Genomic DNA, 19,730 nt, shown 5'->3' with positions numbered 1-19,730 from the left:
TCGGGAGCGAGGTTTGGTCGAAGTGACAATAATATTGTGAGAAGTATTGTATTGACACCCACCTGGCTTCCAAGAATAAAAGTGCTACGTTATAAACAATGTTCCTTAATATCATATTGTCCGGCAATCAAATACATATTTTATTGCCAGTACAAAGTAGTTTAGAATTTGTAACTCGGTGAAAACAATCATAAATAACATTTATTCTCAGACTGGAAACCGCCTTTTTTTAAATCGTGGTATCACAGCTAAAGTCAGTTTGAGAATCAATTAGATTATGGTTTATTTCCATCAAGTTAGAAGAACAAAACTACGTCCTCCTCGTGGTTAAATATGTCCTGTAGTCACGACCCAAAGGATTTTGCATGACACAGTTTGTAACAGAACGATATATAACCCTTATGACAGAATCGTCTATGAAAACAATTTGTATCTCATAAAATAAGCGAAGCAGGTGACAAGATTAGATGGCAGTATACTGTGAAACAAAGCTTTCATTTTTCAAAATGTCACGATTGCAGATTTAGACAAACCTATAAACAAAATAATCTATCCTACACGAATATTACAGCGATCCATAGAGGTGTACCTCACATTACGTCAAGTAGATGCACCCCTCTGATTGGTTGAAATTTCGTTCGCGGAAGAGAATTGTGCACTGTTGTCAAAAGTGTCGATTTAAGGTAAAAGATATAGCTTGCAATAGGTACGTTAAATGATGGGATTTCATTTCATTTGCCAATAAATGATGAATCTATTGGCGACTGGCCCGCTAGTCCGTGGCAGGTAAAAATCCAGTCTGCCGATAAGTTTACATAGTCACTGAATCGATATAAATTTTCATGAATTCAGAAATGTGCTTTCTTAATCCTTTTTATGTTAATTTCCTTTTTTCTAATCCTTCATTTAGTTTCGTTATTCAGATTTCGAGCTCATGAATTATGTAGTGGGCTAGTAACTTTCGGGTACTAGCCCAACTGGCCATTTCGCAAACTGGCTGTTATGAACACCGCCTTTCCCAAAGAAAAAACCTCTCACTGTATGCAAAATGGTTTAGTTAATAACAGCTTTTTGGGAGGGCAGCGTCCGCAGGCCAGCACAGATCTCAAAGGGTATACACGAATCGGTGTATTTATTAAAATGAATTTTTGACTTTAACTTCATGTACAAAAGGTGACAGAATCAATGGTTACGACAACTCCTTTCAACTGAAACAGTGACACATCCATTTCAAAATTAATTGTGTTTCCACTGTAGGTCCTTTAACACGACCAGCTTGGTCATCCATGACATATTTTCAGGTATTTGAAAATATGTACTATGCAAATTATGACTGTTGCTTGTTGATGACAATGCTGTCTAATTTGACAGTCACAATTTAGTATTCACAGTTTCTTGCGAAACATGTGCATCCATCAAAGAGGACCTTCCTCGTCGGACATGGAGTTCCAGAAGCAGGAGGACCAACCCTATAAACAGAGCTACACCACCAGCCAGGTAAAACATCACGATGTAGTCTCCTGTTAGGTCTCTGATGGCGCCTGGAAAGGAATAAACACAAGTTTGAAAAATCAAGTGTGCTTTTAAATTGATTTGGTTGTCACGGTGAGTGTGGAGCGTGCGTGCGAATACAGTTTGGGGAGGAAAGGGTGTTAGTTAATTGTCAATGTACAAACGGGAACGGGTGGTCAGCAAAGTTTGCAATACTTCAGTTTGACAGTTGGCCATCAGGGCCTGCTGCAGCCTGCAGGCTTAAAAATCTACAGGCCCTGAATGAAATCTGCATCCCCAAAGCAAACTAGACTACACTGTACACAGTTTCATACTGTTTCTACAGCGAAGCCCATGGAGCAGAGATATTTTTTTTTATTTCTCAAAGACTCCATGGTGTTGACATTCCATGCGCTGAAATACCCGCAATGCAACTATATCATCATAACATAATGGATCATGGATGATCCTTGAACCGTAATGACGGGAAAAGCAAGGAAAAGATTCTACTTGTAAACGAAGACAAGGGCCTGCAGATAATTAAGAAACTGCCGGCCCGATGCAAATACACAACTGGCACTGTGCCCCCAAACCAGCGATTATTTCGAACGCTTGTGGTCAGGCTCGCTAATTCTCTGACTTGTCATTGTATCCCATTTGCGTAGATTGACGCTCACTGCGTTGATCACTGGATTCTCTGGTTCAGACTCGATTATTTACAGACCGCCGCTTTAAACCCGGAATACAGCTGAGTGTGGCGTTAAAAACGTACACAGTCCAGTTTCACTTCTTTTGAAAACCGAAAACCCATTCTGTGAATATTTTCCCAAGATCAAATCAATTACATAAATATGCAAAAACCTACCATTCACGGGTCCGCTGCATATATCAGCCATGCCAGAAATCCCAAAGAAGAAAGACAAAGCTGAAGAATACATAGCGTGGCCACACAGTTGATGCAGGATAATAGGAATGCACACATCCACCACAGATATTAGAATCCCATGACCCACTGTCAGTGCAACCATCGCACCATAATCATAAAAGTAGGTAAATCCAAAACTGAGCAGTCCACACACAGAAAGGGCTGCAGCTGAAGACAGAAGAGCAGGTATGTTCAGCACTGTGTCCAAAAGTCCTCCAAGCAAGCTTCCAACAACTAATGAGACTGTGAAGGCGGAGAGCAGTAACGACGCAGCCTCTAGAGAGTAGCCTCTGTTTTCAGCAATGTCAACGATGAAAACGGGCAGTCCAGTATAAAATGTCCATATTGGTAATTGACAAAATACGAATATTGTGTACGATACTTTTTTAAATACGCGGATATTAAACGGCTTGGTTTTGGGCTTGTGGTCTCCTCTCGAAGTTTTGGTCAGAAATAAAGGCCTCGTCAAACAACGGATCGTAAATCCTAGGACACACATGTTAAAGTTGATTCCCCCTAGAAGCAGAAACACCCCCCTCCATCCGTACACATCAAGGAGAATTCTGTTTAACTGTGGGGAAATGAAGGCGCCAAATCCCGCACCAGCAGTGATGAGGGATACTCCCATGGTCTTGTGTTTTGTCATGACTGTGCTCACCACCATGAAGGACGAGAAATAGGCCAAACATAGTCCAAATCCTGTAATAAACACAGCACGTGGTATCATGAACTTCTGACAAAAGTCGAACTGCTAAATATAGTATATATTCCAAAAGCTAAATCCTTTAATTGACACAGCAGACAGTATCATAGGCTGTTGACAAAAGTCGCATTGCTAAATACGTTATACATACCAAAAGCTAAAACTACTGTATCTCAGTTAGGACGACATTCCTTTCATTGTGACACATTCCCAAACTCAAAAGTTCCCTGCATCAAAATTCCCGTTCTTGCCACACAAGTATGGTTTCTTGTTTTCGATTCGAGTTGTTAATAAAATATGTAGAGTATTCAGAAGACACGTGATTGACTGAAGAAAATGCAGATCCTATATGATTTGCGCAGTCATCTCTTCGAATGCGTATGACCCGATCCTCTTTAGAGCAAAAGGAGAAAACCTGACGTTCAATGTGTATTGAAATTGGTACCTGTTATAAATCCCACAGTTACGATGAGCACCTCCACATTTGGAGAAAAACTGGCCCCAACACATCCAACCAATGACAGTATTGCTCCTAGTATGACAGAGGGTGCTGGCCCCAGCTTCTGGACTATTGGGCCGCAGATTATAGCTGGAGAAAACAGGACAGCTTAGAGTGTGTCGGGAAAATATGAATAGGAAGCTAAAAATACAATAACATTCTATATAGAATATATTTTCCATACGTAACCAGTGTGAACAAATATACAACAATCTGTACGTGCACTTTAGTTTGTTCAAGATAAGTACGCTATGGGTATTCTGAACAAACTTTTAACGAAGTACGATACAACGAACAATTGTTAGGGTCTCGAACACCTAAAGTATATTTTGGTTGAAATGTGTATAACGAAACGTGGTTATAACCATATGATTAAAGCCGTAGATGAAAATTAATGTTCGTAGTAGGTTCTAAATATCTTCGAGAATTGGTCGACACGAGTTGGTCGCGAATGCAATGAAGTGGGGATACTGCACTGTAAACCCCATAACGATCTACACACATGCGCGCGAGAGAGAGAAGGGGAGAGAGAAGTAACAGCTATTCAGTGCTAACATATCTTACTTCATTACTATCCATAACCTCGGACAAAATCTATAAAGGTAACGATTACCGCTAGATTGTGTTTGTTAATCCCCACATCCAGTATGGTTTCCTCCCAAAGGTGGCAGAGATATAAATGAGGTTACGAAATACACTGTAGATTCCAGACTGAGACTGTACTAGGGATCATACCCCCTGTGTAAATTATGCCGATACACAACGACTGCATCAGTGACGTCTGAGCTCTAGTGGTGCTGAAGACGTCAAGGATTTGGACAAACACGACTCCCAGACCGAGGGCAAATCCCATAGTTAGAAAGTTGATGCATATACAAGAAATTAGCACTATCAGCTTGGCAGATGAAGTCAGTTCCGGTGTCTGAGCACTGTCATAAGAAACAGAATGGGTATGAATTTAAATCCATTTTGACAATGTTCATAACACTGTGTGATACCATTAAGGTGGCCACAAGACATAGGCCGTTTATTACGATGTGTAGCGGCTAAAGAAACATTTCATAGAGTTCCCCACAGATTATCTTTAGGATAATCAAAAATATTTTGACCCGGTAAAGATACAAATCATTGTATACATAATCCTTTCAGATTCCCGTATTTCATGCAATCAAATTGTTGATGTCACCATTTGCAACAAAAACAAATCATTTAAAAAATGCTAATTGCTCATAATATATATAAAGACATATAAAGCTATAGCATCTACGAGACATAAATGACCGTTCATAAGCAATCACTAGGTGTTCACATTGTGCATAATTATCCATAAAAATCATCAGATACTATGAAAGGTCCAATATGTCGTTTACTCGGGTTTCTCAGTATGGCCGGTAGACTCGGTTGTCTCGCTGGATGACGCCAGTACTCCTTGCTTTGCTTCCACACAAAGTTCCTGGCTGGTTGCACCTTCTTGGAAACTCTGTAATGACCCTGTCTTGTTGACAGCAATCGTTCCCGACGTAGACGACTTTGGTGTGGCAAGCATTGCGAAAGAAGGATCATCAGACTTTGAAGTTGTCCAGACGGGGATTTTGTTAGACACAGCGCTAGCCATGGCTGAAAATAAGATTTCGGACTTGATCCTTGATGCAACCATTTCTAACGTTCCCTAAATGGTACAAGCTATGGACATTTGTTAAAAATAGGAAACGATAGTGTGTGCCTGAGATATTTTGCATTGACATGACCATTGTCACAAGCACAGGGTCGTAGCTACCATTATTAAAAATCTCGGGCTTGCAAATCACTTCTCGAACTTACGTGAAAAATGGGGGTTTTACGCGCATGGAATAGAATGTGATTCATGTTTAAAAGATCACCAAAATGATGGTATCTGATCAAAGTGATCCGTCCGAATTAAGACAATAAATTCAAAATTCATCTCCATGTACACAAAACTGAGACAAAATAACACCTAGATATTGGTAAGCGGTGTACAGAAAACTCCACATCTCTTGGTTATGAACACAATCAGGTGTGACAGGCTGCTGACCTGGTTGATGTATGTTATCGTATGCCATCACGAAACATGCAAAATAGACTGAGATGGCATATCGTTTTATCAATTATTTTATAACACCCACAGTCATTGTCATTGCTTGTTTCGTCAAAATTTTATGAAATCATCTCACCAGTTGCCACTACAAGTTAATATGCAGAAATCATCAACACGACTGAATGTCACAGTGAAGGAAAACTATTCAAATATACTTCTACTTCACCGAGATAACCAGCAACGGGCGAGATGCTGGGCCCCTATTCTCGAAAGGATCCTAGCCCTAACTTTGATCCTAGGATCTAGGATAGGTGTCCTACCTTATTCTCAAAAAGTATCCTAGCGCTAGGATATCCTAACTTAGGACAGATACTAAGATAGGTTCTGACTTGTCCTAAGTCCATCTTAGTGGAAATCAACATGGTGTGATACTTGTTTGTTCATCAATTTCGAAGTTGTTAAAACGTAATTACAGCGGAATTTACAACAGCACATAGTTGTTATGAGTTATAAGAAGATTTTTTGAGTTTATATCAGCAATTTATCAGCTGTGAATAAGACTCATTTGTTGCAATACACATATTCTTTAGATCTACAACCAATATGTATTTTTATTTTTACCTATTCTATTCCTTTTTATTCATAACATCGCTCTTTTTTATCACATTGCTCTGAAATGTCAATGTCAAGGCCAACTTGATAAGGGAAGTAACTTCTGTTTATTTCCTAAGTGAATTTTCACTTTGTGAGATGACGCATAATGAAAGTTTAAGTCATGATAATCATAAAAAAAAATCAAATGAAACTAATTTTTGCACGTCTTAATTCCCTTTTTGGCAGACTTTCAAAATCTGATGACAAATGTTATGTCCTAGTTGAATACATGAATTTGATGTGATGAAAATATTGAAAATGTTAACAATACTTACATCTATTAAAATAGTTTACATCTATTCGGGTACAAGTTCACTCTATTTTCTGGATACAAGGTATGAATTTTTATTATAAATATAATAAATTGCAATTTCTTCTAGATCATGTAAGTCCACCAAAAGCTGAATTTCACCACTCTCAAACCTTTTACTTCGATTTCTAGTCTCACCATTTGTCTTGTAAATTGACATCGATCTGCCCTTACATATGCGTTTTTCATGCAATGAATTATAGGTAATAATTAGGTGAATTTGAAGTTTTTTTCTATCTCACCTACTGAAGAGTTCGTTATCCTAGCTAGGACCAGTTACTCAAATTAGAACAAGGATACGATCGTTTCGAATATGGATCTTATCTTAACAGTAGGATGTCATAACTCCTGTCCTAACTAGTTAGGATCTGTCTTAGCTGGGACAGTTTCGAGAATAGGCACCCGGCATTCTTTTCTGAACCCCAGGATGGACATTTTCGCGTTGTCACATTGTCAATATTTTTCTATTCACCCAAAGGTGACAATCCGATGGTTGGCCGAAATATCGCATTGTAGCCTTGTCATGCCCTGCTTAATTTTACAAATGCAAATGACTTCGAAACTTTGATAACACTGCATTTCTATCTTTTATGTCGGGGTTTAGGCAGCATACCTTAACTTAGAAAGCACAGAGTGTCCCTGTTTGATGACATCGTAAAATGATTCACAATGCAAATCGCTCACTGGTATGCACATGTTTTGGGTTTTTTTTTTCAGTCTTGTTTTGTAACCCACAGTGGTGAGAATGATATGATATCAATTCCGTACCAGACCGCCAAAGGTTTCTAGCGTTTTGAGATTTCCAAGATTTCTAGGTTTCCGTGTGTTGTCAGAGCACGCTGTAAGACGTGTTTGCAAGGATTAGAGTGAGTGAGTTAATATTTATCGTCACATCGGCGATATTGCTGTGATATCGTGAAGAGAACAAGTAAAAATTACATTGTAGATCATGAGAATATGAGAAACTAAAACCACTAATATCTATCACAGATATCCATTTAAGACTAGTAATTAAATCTAAAACATTTTAACTATACTGGACAGTGCAATATAAAAATGGGCAATAGATTGCCAACAACTGAAGGTAGATCACCACACCAGGGACCGAGGGTTGTTACATTACTTTTGCTACCTGCATGGGCCCTAGCTGGTTTTACACCATCCCGCCCGTCGTTGGCCATTTAGGCGTATCAAATCATACTGATTAATATTTATGCGTCCACTTATATGAATTAGTCTAAACATTCTGGACTGGTTATCGCATTAATTTGCGCAATAGGACGGAATCCAGTAAACAGGAAACGGGAGTATTCTGTAATCAATGTTTTGACTCGGTCGAACACGCGACAATGTCCCTTCCCTTCTAATATTATATACAAGGTTTTAGATCTTCATACTTATAGAAGAACAGAATGTGTGGAGACAATTTCTGGTGACTACTGTCGTGATGTTGCCGGCATATGGCTAAAGGTACGTAAAACTATACTCACTCACCCATTAGAATATGTTCATTTCAGGCAATAATGACAGGTCGGTTGCTGCAAGGAGGAACAGACAGGCTTACTCGTTACATCGCCGCATGGCTGTCAAGAAACGTAACAGAATGCTTGTGCCCATGTTTTGTAAGGTATGTTCACAACGTTGGAACTGGTCAAAAATATTTCAAATTGGATGTCTTGCATCATGTGGCCAAATCTTATGACCAGCAGTTGGCATCAGGCCTATCCACAGTGATGGTCATTTACACAGTCATGATCAAGGCCAGGACGCATTTCTGTTTTCAGTAGATTACCACATATCGGTCGTTATAGTTCAGATGTACAGCTCATGAAACATGTTCAGACTTATTGCGCTTAGTTGACATGTTGATGCGAATGTTGCAAAATAGGTAGCCTCAATACTGTGTCACAGTTTAACATGCGTATCTGACACATCACACTGTCATGGCAGCGTCTCCTAGACGGCCAGTCACTCGCACACAATATACAGTCTTCTAGACGGCCAGTCACTCTCACACATCACACTGTTTCCTAGACGGCCAGTCACTCTCACACATCACACTGTTTCCTAGACGGCCAGTCACTCTCACATGTCACACTGTTTCCTAGACGGCCAGTCACTCTCACATGTCACACTGTTTCCTAGACGGCCAGTCACTCTCACATGTCACACTGTTTCCTAGACGGCCAGTCACTCTCACATGTCACACTGTTTCCTAGACGGCCAGTCACTCTCACACATCACACTGTTTCCTAGACGGCCAGTCACTCTCACACATCACACTGTTTCCTAGACGGCCAGTCACTCTCACACATCACACTGTTTCCTAGACGGCCAGTCACTCTCACACATCACACTGTTTCCTAGACGGCCAGTCACTCTCACACATCACACTGTTTCCTAGACGGCCAGTCACTCTCACATGTCACACTGTTTCCTAGACGGCCAGTCACTCTCACATGTCACACTGTTTCCTAGACGGCCAGATACTCTCACATGTCACACTGTTTCCTAGACGGCCAGTCACTCTCACATGTCACACTGTCTCCTAGACGGCCAGATACTCTGACATATAACACTATGATTTTATATGAACATTTCAACACGTCACTATGTCATAAGACCTTACACTTGTTGTATGTGTCAGAATGTAAAAAAATATAACATAAAAAAGTGCATTGTTTATTACCCCCCTTTGCTGACCCTGCATTCAGAGCTGGCACAGACGTTCTGTTCCAAAACGGCAAGTCTATCCAAAACCTCCTTCAAGCTACAGGCAAACCAACAACAACACCAACACATGACGTCTCGGGAGCAGTCTACTGATCCGTTGTGAATGCGGATTGTCCTATATTGGTGCAACATCCCGCCCGCTCCCACTACTAATTAACGAACATGAAACCCGTTTATCGCCTCTTACGACAAGCATTGGTGGCTGAAGACCAGTTTTAACCCGGATCTTCACGGATCGATGCACCAAGAAGCTCGTATGAAGTATTTCTTTTTGACATAAAATGGCTTTCCTCTTTCTGCTTCGTACTGAATTACACAATGTTTGTCGAGAATCGCCTGCTTCACATCCGCTGAGTAGCGTGTTTAGTCAGTTAACACCACGACTTATACCACAGAGCATGGGCGGAACATATTTACGCTGTTCAAACACCGGCATACGATAAACAACTTATATTTCTTTTGATCTGAACCAGTGTACGAAATCCACTGGCCCACTGGCCCACTGGCCCACCTGACATGACTGGATAGCGAACGTTCATGGGGTCACTTAAGTTATAATGTACTTTAAAAATCATGAAAGATTATGGCCTGACAAAATGTTCATCGTACAAAGCAGCTTAATGTTGAAACCCGTGTCATGGCTACTATATCTTATTCTCGTCTATTTTTGTAATCTTCTGCTTAATTTTGCATCCAAATTTTGGGCTTGTGAATTATTTTAAAGGCTAGTAACTTTAAGGCATAATATCACAACCTTTAATCGTTTGCGTTTGCAATTACCATCGCAAATTGGAAGTAGCAATGACTTTCATGATCAACCCGTTCACCATGTACACGTATGTTGTTAGGGGTACATTCTAATATTTAAAATAGATATGCTAAACGTATCTGATGTTAATTTATTGGAAATCTATTTTGATCCATATTAAGAACAAAAATTATTTTGAATTCAACTGACAGTCTTATGTGCTGACATACCTATATATGTGCTCCAAATGAAGACTGTTTTTGCACACTACTTGGCGTAGGTAATCGAATAGAGCAGCGTTTTATATGTGAGATATATTTGTGTTTATTTGTGAGATTAAAGTAATGTTGTTTTCAGCTCCATCCAAACACAAGAGTAGAATAACAGTGCAATTATAACTTTTAATCTTTGGATATTTACAATACTGCAATACTCACATTGGAAAGACAAAAAGTAAAATCGTTCCACTTGGTGGAGAACCACTAGACTACCGCCCGTCCCACCATCGCAAGAGGTCGGTGGTGCGATCATCGTTTGGGTCATATCAAAAGAGGTTAGAAGAAGTTAAGTGATCTGGTCCTGACTGGTTTGGGCAATAAGAGGATACAGCACGGACTGGTTAGTTTAGATTGTACATAGTGTGTTTAATACGGGTTTCCTCTGTAACTCTGGCACGCACGGTATCTGCGTTTGAACGGCACTAGGTAACAGGTGTAAGTATAAAAACAGCCACACAATCGTCAAAATATGTAGATGAACCCGTGAATGTCTGGCTTGAATTGGTCTTCAGCAACCCATGTTTGTCATAAGACGATACAAACGAAATTATGAAAACGCGAGCAAGCAATCGTTAATGTCATATTTAACGAGAAACAATATTTCTCCCAAATTTCGCCACGAAACAAATCACCTTCTCTCATACAGATCTCATGTTAACGACGGTGTGTTTTGTCAGCTTTAGGTCATACATATCCCTATCTGAGACATGATCACTGTCACTGTCCAAGTAACAAGACTTTAATAGGGCGGATTGAAATCCTTTCTAGTGTACCTTTCTCCTTGAACATGAAACTGCGTTATTGCATGTGCACATGGGCACGCGTGGTGGGGAGCATGAAAACGAGGCGAAAATGGGAAGATAATGAGAAATAGTTGTGCAAAGGGTGAGTTTTGGACAGTGATGTCTTGTTAAGTATAACAATAGGTAATAGGTTACGTGACAGATGTAAAAGTAAAACCCAGACACGCACATCGGATGTGTTTACCACGTTGGTGAAACACGGGCATGGTGCTGAAGAACTAAAGACACCGTGAAGATCCTCAGGTTTGTGAATGTGCGTGTGTAGGTGCGTGCGTTGTTTCTGCGGGTGATTCGTGATTCAAGTTGCGAATGTGTCCTATATTCATGGATTCACAAGAATACAAAGTAGATTCGGCTCAGTTCAGTCTAAACCATTTTAAGCTCCGGTTCAAATTCATTCACTGACGTTTATCCTACCATTTCGCAAAAAATAAACAGTTAAAAGGACGTGCCCCTGGTGTTAAAATATACAAAATCAACGAATTTAGTCATTCATATCTGCAGCTGAAAGTCATGGAAACCTGACACGGCGATAGGTATTACTTTACAATGTATGTTCTTGTATGGGATACAGGTTTTCCAAGATGGCCGCCAACAAGATTGACAAACCTGATCAAATGCATACAGGAACACTGTGATGTTTTTGTTATTTATATTGCGTGTCATAAAAGAATGTGACACTATCGACACTATGACATTATCATTCTTGAAATCACTCCGTTATTTTATTAATACGTTGATGTGCACTACAAAACAATGATAAAAACCGACTAATTCCATCAAATTACTATATATGTTATTCAGCTGTGACAGGGTAGCGTAATCATGCGATGACAGTGCACAATGTAAATAAGTAGATATAGTTTTGAGTGATATTTTTCAAATGAAATTCCCCCTATTTTTGTTTCAGTTTTTGCACCCTGCCGTTTCATAACAGACACCCGGTGGTTGGGTCAATCGACTCAGCAATTCCCCTTATTTGTCCTCCCACAAGTTTCATCTCCAGAAAACTTCTCACCCACTTGAAAATTTGGACAGCCCTAAAATGTAAGTTTCATTGCACAAAACCAAGTTCCACAGGAAGATATCATTTAGGCGAGGTCATCAATATCTCTTGAGAGAAATCGCACACTAGAGAGTACTACATTGTGAGCATCATTGTATCACAAAACTAGAATGGAGTCAAAGGCAATAGCGATTTCTACTCAAATAGTCAGTGAGCTATTTAAAAATCATAAACATTTTAAATAATGAGAATTGGAATAAACTCAGGAGTTCGAGATGACCCGATCTCAGAACCTCACCCTGCTGGAAACAAACAGGGACAGTGTACCACTTATCTGAAATTCGTTTCTCACTGAGAAACTTTACATATCGTTACTTCACTGAGTCCCTTGCTGTTGAGGATGCTTAGCTGCACGTTTCATAATTCAAAACCCTGGTGATCATTTAAAGAAAAAAGCTGAAATAAATATTTCATTTGATAACAAAGAGATCAGCACAACTTTGAAAGGTTTCATCGATTCTGGTGGATATACCTGATGCGAAAACATATATGCTTAAGATAGTCTAAATAATTACCTTGAGTGACCTCGTTCAGGTGTTGTTAATAGCCGTGTTCAGTGATGAAACTTTGACAACGACAAATATTTATTTGTCTGGACTCATCTCAGTGGATGCCATCAAACGAACGAGGTGTTTTAGAACTTCCTGCTTTTGCAAAGATTGTGACCAATCTTGAACCTGTCTGCAAAGAACACTGCATCTTTGTTGAACCACACGCAAGAAGTTGCATGGAGACATATCGTCTTTCTACCTATCTGCTGCTAATATTGCAGTGCATGTATTGAATTACCACTTCAAACAAACATCCGAATTCATTCAGTGAATTACAGTTGACATCAATGGGCCATTGCAGTAAACATCCAGCAATCGCTGGATGAGGTCGCTTCGTTTTCAAACCAAAATGGCGGCTTAGGAAAATGTTTTGAATTCGAAGGCTGAACAAACGTGTTCGGCTGCCAAACTGGCAAAAACAACTTACATCCCAGGATCCTAAGTTTGTTCCACTGGTTCAATGTAGTCATCAACAATCATAAATTCATTACTCGTAATCGAGACGTTCATTACTAGCGCCAGGCGAGCAAACTGTAACCGCTCCGCCATTTTTGGAAGAGCGATAAAAGCCTCGAACTGTTGCAAGCCAGGAATACGCGATTCATTTGCTTACTCTAAGCGATTTTCGGCTTCCAACGTTAGTCACACACTGATACTGTGTCCCGTGAAGATCCATCTCCACGTAGGACAATAATCTATTCTGGAGATACGAGCTCAATTATATAATTAAAATGCACGATTCTTATTGTTATCTTGTATGGGATATCAAACTACGTTCTTCAAGAATGCAGAGCATACACTGACCATTTCCCAGTATATTCGCAGAACAACAGGAAGAAGCGCACGGTAGGAAAAGACCATGCTAAATTTCCCATGCTAAATTGTCCGAGTGTCAAATACATCAGCAATTCTGTAAACGCTTGGGGAGATGGGGTACCCTTGTGGATAAAGCGTTCGCTCGTCACGTCGAAGACCCTGGTTCGATTCCCCACGTCGGTACAATGTGTGAAGGCCAGTACTGGTGTTCCCCGCTGTGATATTGCTGGAATATTGCTGAACACAGCATAAAACTCGCAGACGCTTGTCAATGAGGAAACGTAACAAAGACTCCATCAAAGCAAAGCTGGGAAGTCCAAAATGTTTGAATGAAACCGTGATAAATCGTCAGCAGATTGAGGAAAGGTCAATTAAATCAGTCTCCCTCCCGTTCTCTCTCCTGACTCTAGACCAATTTGTATTGATGTTAATGGGGTTATCCTGAAATCCTCCTAAACCATGCAAATATTGTCTAGACTCTCCACTAATGACCCGGATATTAGGGATGCCCAAGCAGCAAAAAGTGTCTCTGTTCAATATTCTAAGCAGGTAGCCACGAGACTGAGAAAGAAAGTGTGTAAGAAAAGTTGATTGCATCCTTCAGCGGTAACCCCGGATTCGTCCCCTTTGTAACGTACCAACGTTAAAATCGTAATGTCTGTCAAACAATCTCACCACAGGCATCAGCTGACCTCAGCATGCCTATTTTGCTCATGAAATATGGGTTGTGGTTGTGGGGCTTGCTGGGTTTGTAACTGTGACGAAATAAGGGACCATCCGTAGCCTCGAGTAAGCCTACTGAAAAGAGAAAAGCTCACCATGTATACGTACCACTGAGTGGCCATTACTTGAGATCGCACTGTGGTTTTGAAGGTCGTCATTCGGGGATTCATCTTGCACTATAAGTAGACATATTTGAGCTACCCTGTGGTAAACACGTATTATGTATAGAGAAGGTGACGTTTTATCTGTTAGGGTAATGTTACGTACTTGCGAGCACATGGCGGCGTTTACAGAGTGTCACGAGTGAAGCTTCTTCATTTTCTGTAGGTCGTTAGTTACAATTGCACTGTAAATACCTTACATATTGTTAGTTACAACTGTACTGTCGGTCGTTAGTTACAATTACAGTTTCTGTAACCCGTAATCAGTTAGTTACAATTTCATTTTAGATAACATGTAAGCCGTTAGCTACAATTTCATTTTAGATAACATGTAGGTTGTTAGTTACAATTTCATCTTAGATAACATGTAGGCCGTTAGTTACAATTTCATTTTAGATAACATGTAGGCCGTTAGTTACAATTTCATTTTAGATAACATGTAGGTTGTTAGTTACAATTACTTTTACAACTATTAGTTTTCATATAATTATTGTGTTTGTTTTAGTTTTTTAAAGTTTTTTGGGTTTTTTTAAGGAGCTTGATTTCATTGATGAAATTTGATTAACATGTTCTGTATAAAGATGTATTTTAATGATTGATAGTTTAGATTAGTGACTTCGATCGTTAGTGACTATATCCTCATACGGGTTAAAGTAGTGTAAAAACATTGTACTCTTTAAAGGATACGTAAGTCCTAAAACTTAAAACGTAACATATTTGTTGTTTTATTATGGCTAACTATCAGAACAACTGCGAATGGCTATAGGGTGAGTGAGTGAGTTTAGTTTTACGCCGCACTTAGCAATATCCCAGCTATATGACGTCGGTGGTTTGTAAATAATCGAGTCTGGACCAGACAATCCAGTGATCAACAACATGAGCATCGATCTGCGCAATTGGGAAACGATGACATGTGTCAATCAAGTCAGCGAGCCTGATCACCCGATCCAGTTAGTCGCCTCTTACGACAGGCTGAGTCGCCTTTTATGGCAAGCATGGGTTGCTGAAGGCCTATTCTACCCCGGTACCTTCACGGGTCGAATGGCTATAGGGATGGTATATGTTGCGATAGTAGAAATATTGTTGTAGCGCATCACTGTTAGTGCATCACGCTCGACGCATCAAGCATCAAAGTCCGACTCTATGTTGTGTTTTTTATGCTAGAGAATCCCGTAGAGAAACAGCATGAATCCAGCTGGTACATGCTGGTAGACAAAAGCCCTAGCCATGGTTCCTAGGGTGGTGGTCTGCTTTCAGTTGTTTGCGATCCCAAGCCTTTTTGGCAATGTTTTGTCCTAATGTGAAGTCCTAGTCTGTTTTACTGTCCTTCGATGACAAGCTTCTGTAATTTACCATAAATTACTATGTAATACAATTACATGTTCTCGTTACGAGGCACCCGTGAACGGCCACCTCCTCGTGGTGGGTGCTGGGTCACGCCAAGAGCCGTTCAAACCCCCGTGTGGACCCGGGTCAACTAGGTCCATAGCACCCCATTGCTGGTCGCAAGGAGTGACCGAATTGGGCAACCTGTTTGCCGTGGGTTGCGTCCCGTGTCGGTGGAGAACGGTAGTCTGGTGGTTGAGGGCAGTAGGAGCCTGAACCGTGTCCTGCTGCTCAACACACCACTTTGGCCCTTACTTCACCTAGACGGGTGGTAGAATCGGCCCGATTCTACCAATCGGCTGGTCACGCCAAGCCCTGTGTATGGACTTGTATGTCATTACACAAATTTAATTTGCAAATGTTTTATTTTTGGACTTGGTACATTTGTTTATATCAAATGTTCACGATTTTTCAAACTGATGTTTTGAACTTTGCCTAGAGTCCTATGCCAGAAGGCGGTGGCTCATGGGCCAATCTGGTGGATTTGTTATTTATAACTCTTCTGCTGGAGTATATCATCCGAGTATCCTTGGTGCTGCAAGAGACCCACCTGTTATTAACATTGTCCTTGTGATACTCCGTGGTGGGTGGGGAGCTCGGATGATGAACCTTAAAGCACTAGCCATGGCTTTCGAAAACCCTGTCACCAAGAAAAAACGTCCTGTTGACACAGAACCTGATATTAATGAACTAAGACCCTCCACATCTATTGACCATTGGCCACGTTTCATAGTACTTGAGACCGTTAACAAGACACTCTTGAAGCTGAACCCTTTTGCCATTTCAAAAGGCATACAAGGCATAGCAGGAGATGTTAAAAACGTTAGACGTTTGCGTTCAGAGTCTCTTCTTATTGAATGCAGTAAGAGACAACAAGCAACTAATCTCCTGTCAACTAAATCATTTGTCGGCATTCCCGTATCAGTCTCTGCCCACCGAACACTTAACACCAGCAAAGGCATAGTGAGAGACCGAGATTGCCTTTTTGCTTATATGCTGGAGATTGATATTGCCTCAGAAATGAAGGAACAAGGTGTGCTATATGTAAAACGTTTCACTACCCGGAAAAACAATGAGATCCAACAAACAAACACCTATTTGTTCTCTTTTTCTACTCCGACTGCTCCTACATCAATAAAGGCTGGTTACTGTCAACTCAAAGTGGAAACGTACATTCCAAATCCATTGAGATGCTTCAAGTGCCAAAAGTATGGGCATGGCGTAAATACCTGCACATTGTCTGTTGTGTGTGCTCACTGTGGTGAGAAAACACACACAACAGAAGATTGTGACAGTGATTTTAAAAAATGCACCAACTGCTCAGGTGACCATTCATCTTCATCGAAACAGTGTCCAATCTGGAGAGAGCAAATGGAAATAAACAGAATAAAGTATACCCAAAACATCTCTTTTTCTGAAGCAAAAAAACTGGTGAAGAGATCTGACCTTACAGAAAGTTATGCTACAGTAGCAAACGCATCATCTGTGCATCTAAACTAACAAAGTCATCTGCAAGCTGCCAAACTACCTTGACTTGGGTCAACAGTGACTCTCCACAACTTCTATACCCAGCTATGTCATCACAGACTGAAGAATTACTTCCTGGAACATCAAAGTCTTCTTCTGATCATAAATCATCTTCGCAGTCACGCACTGAGTCTCAATCTACAACTGATAGACAACAAACTGATAAAGGTAAATCTAAGCCGAAGCCTGATGTTTCAAAACAACAAAGTGGCAGAGCTCCTAAAGGGTCACAAAATAAAATTCAATTGTTCAACAAATATGGGTCTCTTGAAGACATGGACGTTTCTGAAAACGTCCATTCTAGGGCACATAGCTTGTCGCCCTCCAAAAGAGTGCGGGGTAGATCCCCAATAAATCCCCCCAAAAGATAGTTTATTCCAATAATATTGTACAGTGGAACTGCAGAGGATTGAGGACTAATTTACATGAATTACAGCTATTAGTCCAAGATTTTACACCTTCAGCGATATGTCTCCAAGAGACATATTTAAAACAAACAGATACATTTGACCTTCGTCATTTTAATGCATATCATTCTTTTTCACCTCCTGGTGATAAAGCTACTTGCGGGTCATCCGTTTTAGTCAGACAAAACGTTATTCAAAGCCCTGTTTCACTTCATACTAATATGCAGGCTGTTGCTGTGAGAATTACTTTACATGTAGCGTTTACGCTATGCTCTCTTTATATTGCGCGATGCTATAGTAGTACCAATACCTAAACCTGGACGTGATCATACGGATCTATCCAATTATCGTCCGATTTCATTAACTAGCTGTGTTTGCAAGACCATGGAACGCATGATAAATAATCGACTAGTTTGGTACTTGGAAACAAATAACCTTATCACAGATATACAATGTGGTTTCCGGAAAAACAGAAGTACTGTCGATCACTTAGTGCGTTTAGAATCATTTGTGAAAAACGCACTGATTAATAAACAACATACTGTGTCTATCTTTTTCGATCTGGAGAAGGCATATGACACAACCTGGAAGTATGGCATTCTGAGAGATTTACATGATTTCGGTTTGCGAGGTCGTTTACCTGAATTCATAGGCAAATTTTTAGATAACAGACAATTTCAAGTCCGAGTGGGTTCTACCCTGTCTGATCATTACAATCAGGATCAGGGTGTTCCACAAGGCAGTATTTTGTCAGTCACACTTTTTAGTATTAAGATAAAGAGTCTATCAAAAGTTTTAAACGATTCAATTGATGGATCGTTATTTGTGGATGATTTTAATATTTCTTGTCGTGGTAAAAATATGCATACCACTGAACGACAACTACAGTTGTGTTTAAACAAGAGTAATAAATGGTGTGTTGAAAACGGCTTCAAATTTTCTAAATCGAAAACTAACTGTATATATTTTTGTCGTAAATATAAACCACATAAAGACCCTGAACTATCTCTAGATGGCACACCAATTAAAGATGTGAAGGAAGCTAAGTTCTTGGGTCTCATTTTTGACTCACACTTAACGTTTTTACCGCATATTAAATCACTTAAAACTAAATGCCTGAAAGCACTTGACTTGTTGAAAGTGGTTTCAAATTGTAAATGGGGAGGGGATCAAGCTACCCTTCTCCATCTGTATCGATCTGTCGTGCGTTCTAAACTTGATTATGGCTCCATTGTCTATGGTGGAGCCTGCAAAAGCAACTTAAAACTATTAGATTCAGTACATCATCAAGGTCTAAGACTTTGTCTTGACTCCTTTAGAACTTCACCTGTTGACAGCCTGTATGGCGAGGCTGATGAACCATCTCTTGAGCAGCGACGTGTAAAATTAGCTTGTAAGTATGTAACAAAACTATATTCAAATGAGTCAAACCCTGCATATAACTGTGTTTTCAATCCCCTGTATGAGGATTTATACAATAAGAAATCTTCTCTTCTTCCGCCTCTTGGTTTAAGAATAAAACCCTTTCTTTCTGCTGCCGGCATTGAGCTGAAAAACATAGCTCCCTCCCGTCTTATTTCTTTTCCTCCTTGGCAGTTGGTCAAGCCCCAAGTAGACCTGACATTGACCACATTTAAAAAATCAGAAACTAATGAATTACAATATAAGCAAGAATATAATCAATTACAACATAAATATAGCAATTATAAATCCTTATTTACAGATGGGTCCAAGGATGGTGGCGCAGTAGCTTGTGCCACTGTCATTGGATCCAGAACAATATCGTCTAGATTACCAGATAAGAGTTCTATTTTTACAGCAGAAGCTAACGCCATACTAACAGCTCTTAAATATATTCAAAGACACCCGAAACGTAAACAGTGTATAATATAT

The 19,730-nt window shown here is 40.0% G+C and overlaps 1 protein-coding gene across 1 annotated transcript; it reads right to left on the bottom strand.

Moving 5' to 3' along the window:
• Window positions 1-1,371: 1,371 nt before the first annotated feature.
• Window positions 1,372-5,233, bottom strand: LOC137278985 (monocarboxylate transporter 4-like). The gene is made up of 5 exons (XM_067811474.1): window positions 4,989-5,233; window positions 4,354-4,547; window positions 3,565-3,708; window positions 2,357-3,115; window positions 1,372-1,541 (listed from the first exon to the last, which is right to left on the bottom strand). The coding sequence occupies exons 1-5, from the start codon at window positions 5,231-5,233 to the stop codon at window positions 1,372-1,374; spliced, it is 1,512 nt and encodes a 503-aa protein (XP_067667575.1).
• Between the last annotated feature and the right edge of the window lie 14,497 nt (window positions 5,234-19,730).

The sequence above is a fragment of the Haliotis asinina genome, chromosome 3 (genome assembly GCF_037392515.1).
Source record: "Haliotis asinina isolate JCU_RB_2024 chromosome 3, JCU_Hal_asi_v2, whole genome shotgun sequence".
Taxonomy (NCBI): Eukaryota; Metazoa; Mollusca; class Gastropoda; order Lepetellida; family Haliotidae; genus Haliotis; species Haliotis asinina.
The sequence above is the reverse complement of the archived record's forward strand: the minus strand, read 5'-3'. Positions and strand labels throughout refer to the sequence as shown.

Bases quoted from the DNA above. Each gene is read 5' to 3' on its own strand.
- LOC137278985 (XM_067811474.1), bottom strand. From the start codon at position 5,233: ATGGCTAGCGCTGTGTCTAACAAAATCCCCGTCTGGACAACTTCAAAG. The intron at 4,548-4,988 runs GTAAACGACATA...TTCTTATGACAG, and splicing joins GGCCATACTGAGAAACCCGA to TGCTCAGACACCGGAACTGA. The intron at 1,542-2,356 runs GTAGGTTTTTGC...ATTCCTTTCCAG, and splicing joins ATGCAGCGGACCCGTGAATG to GCGCCATCAGAGACCTAACA.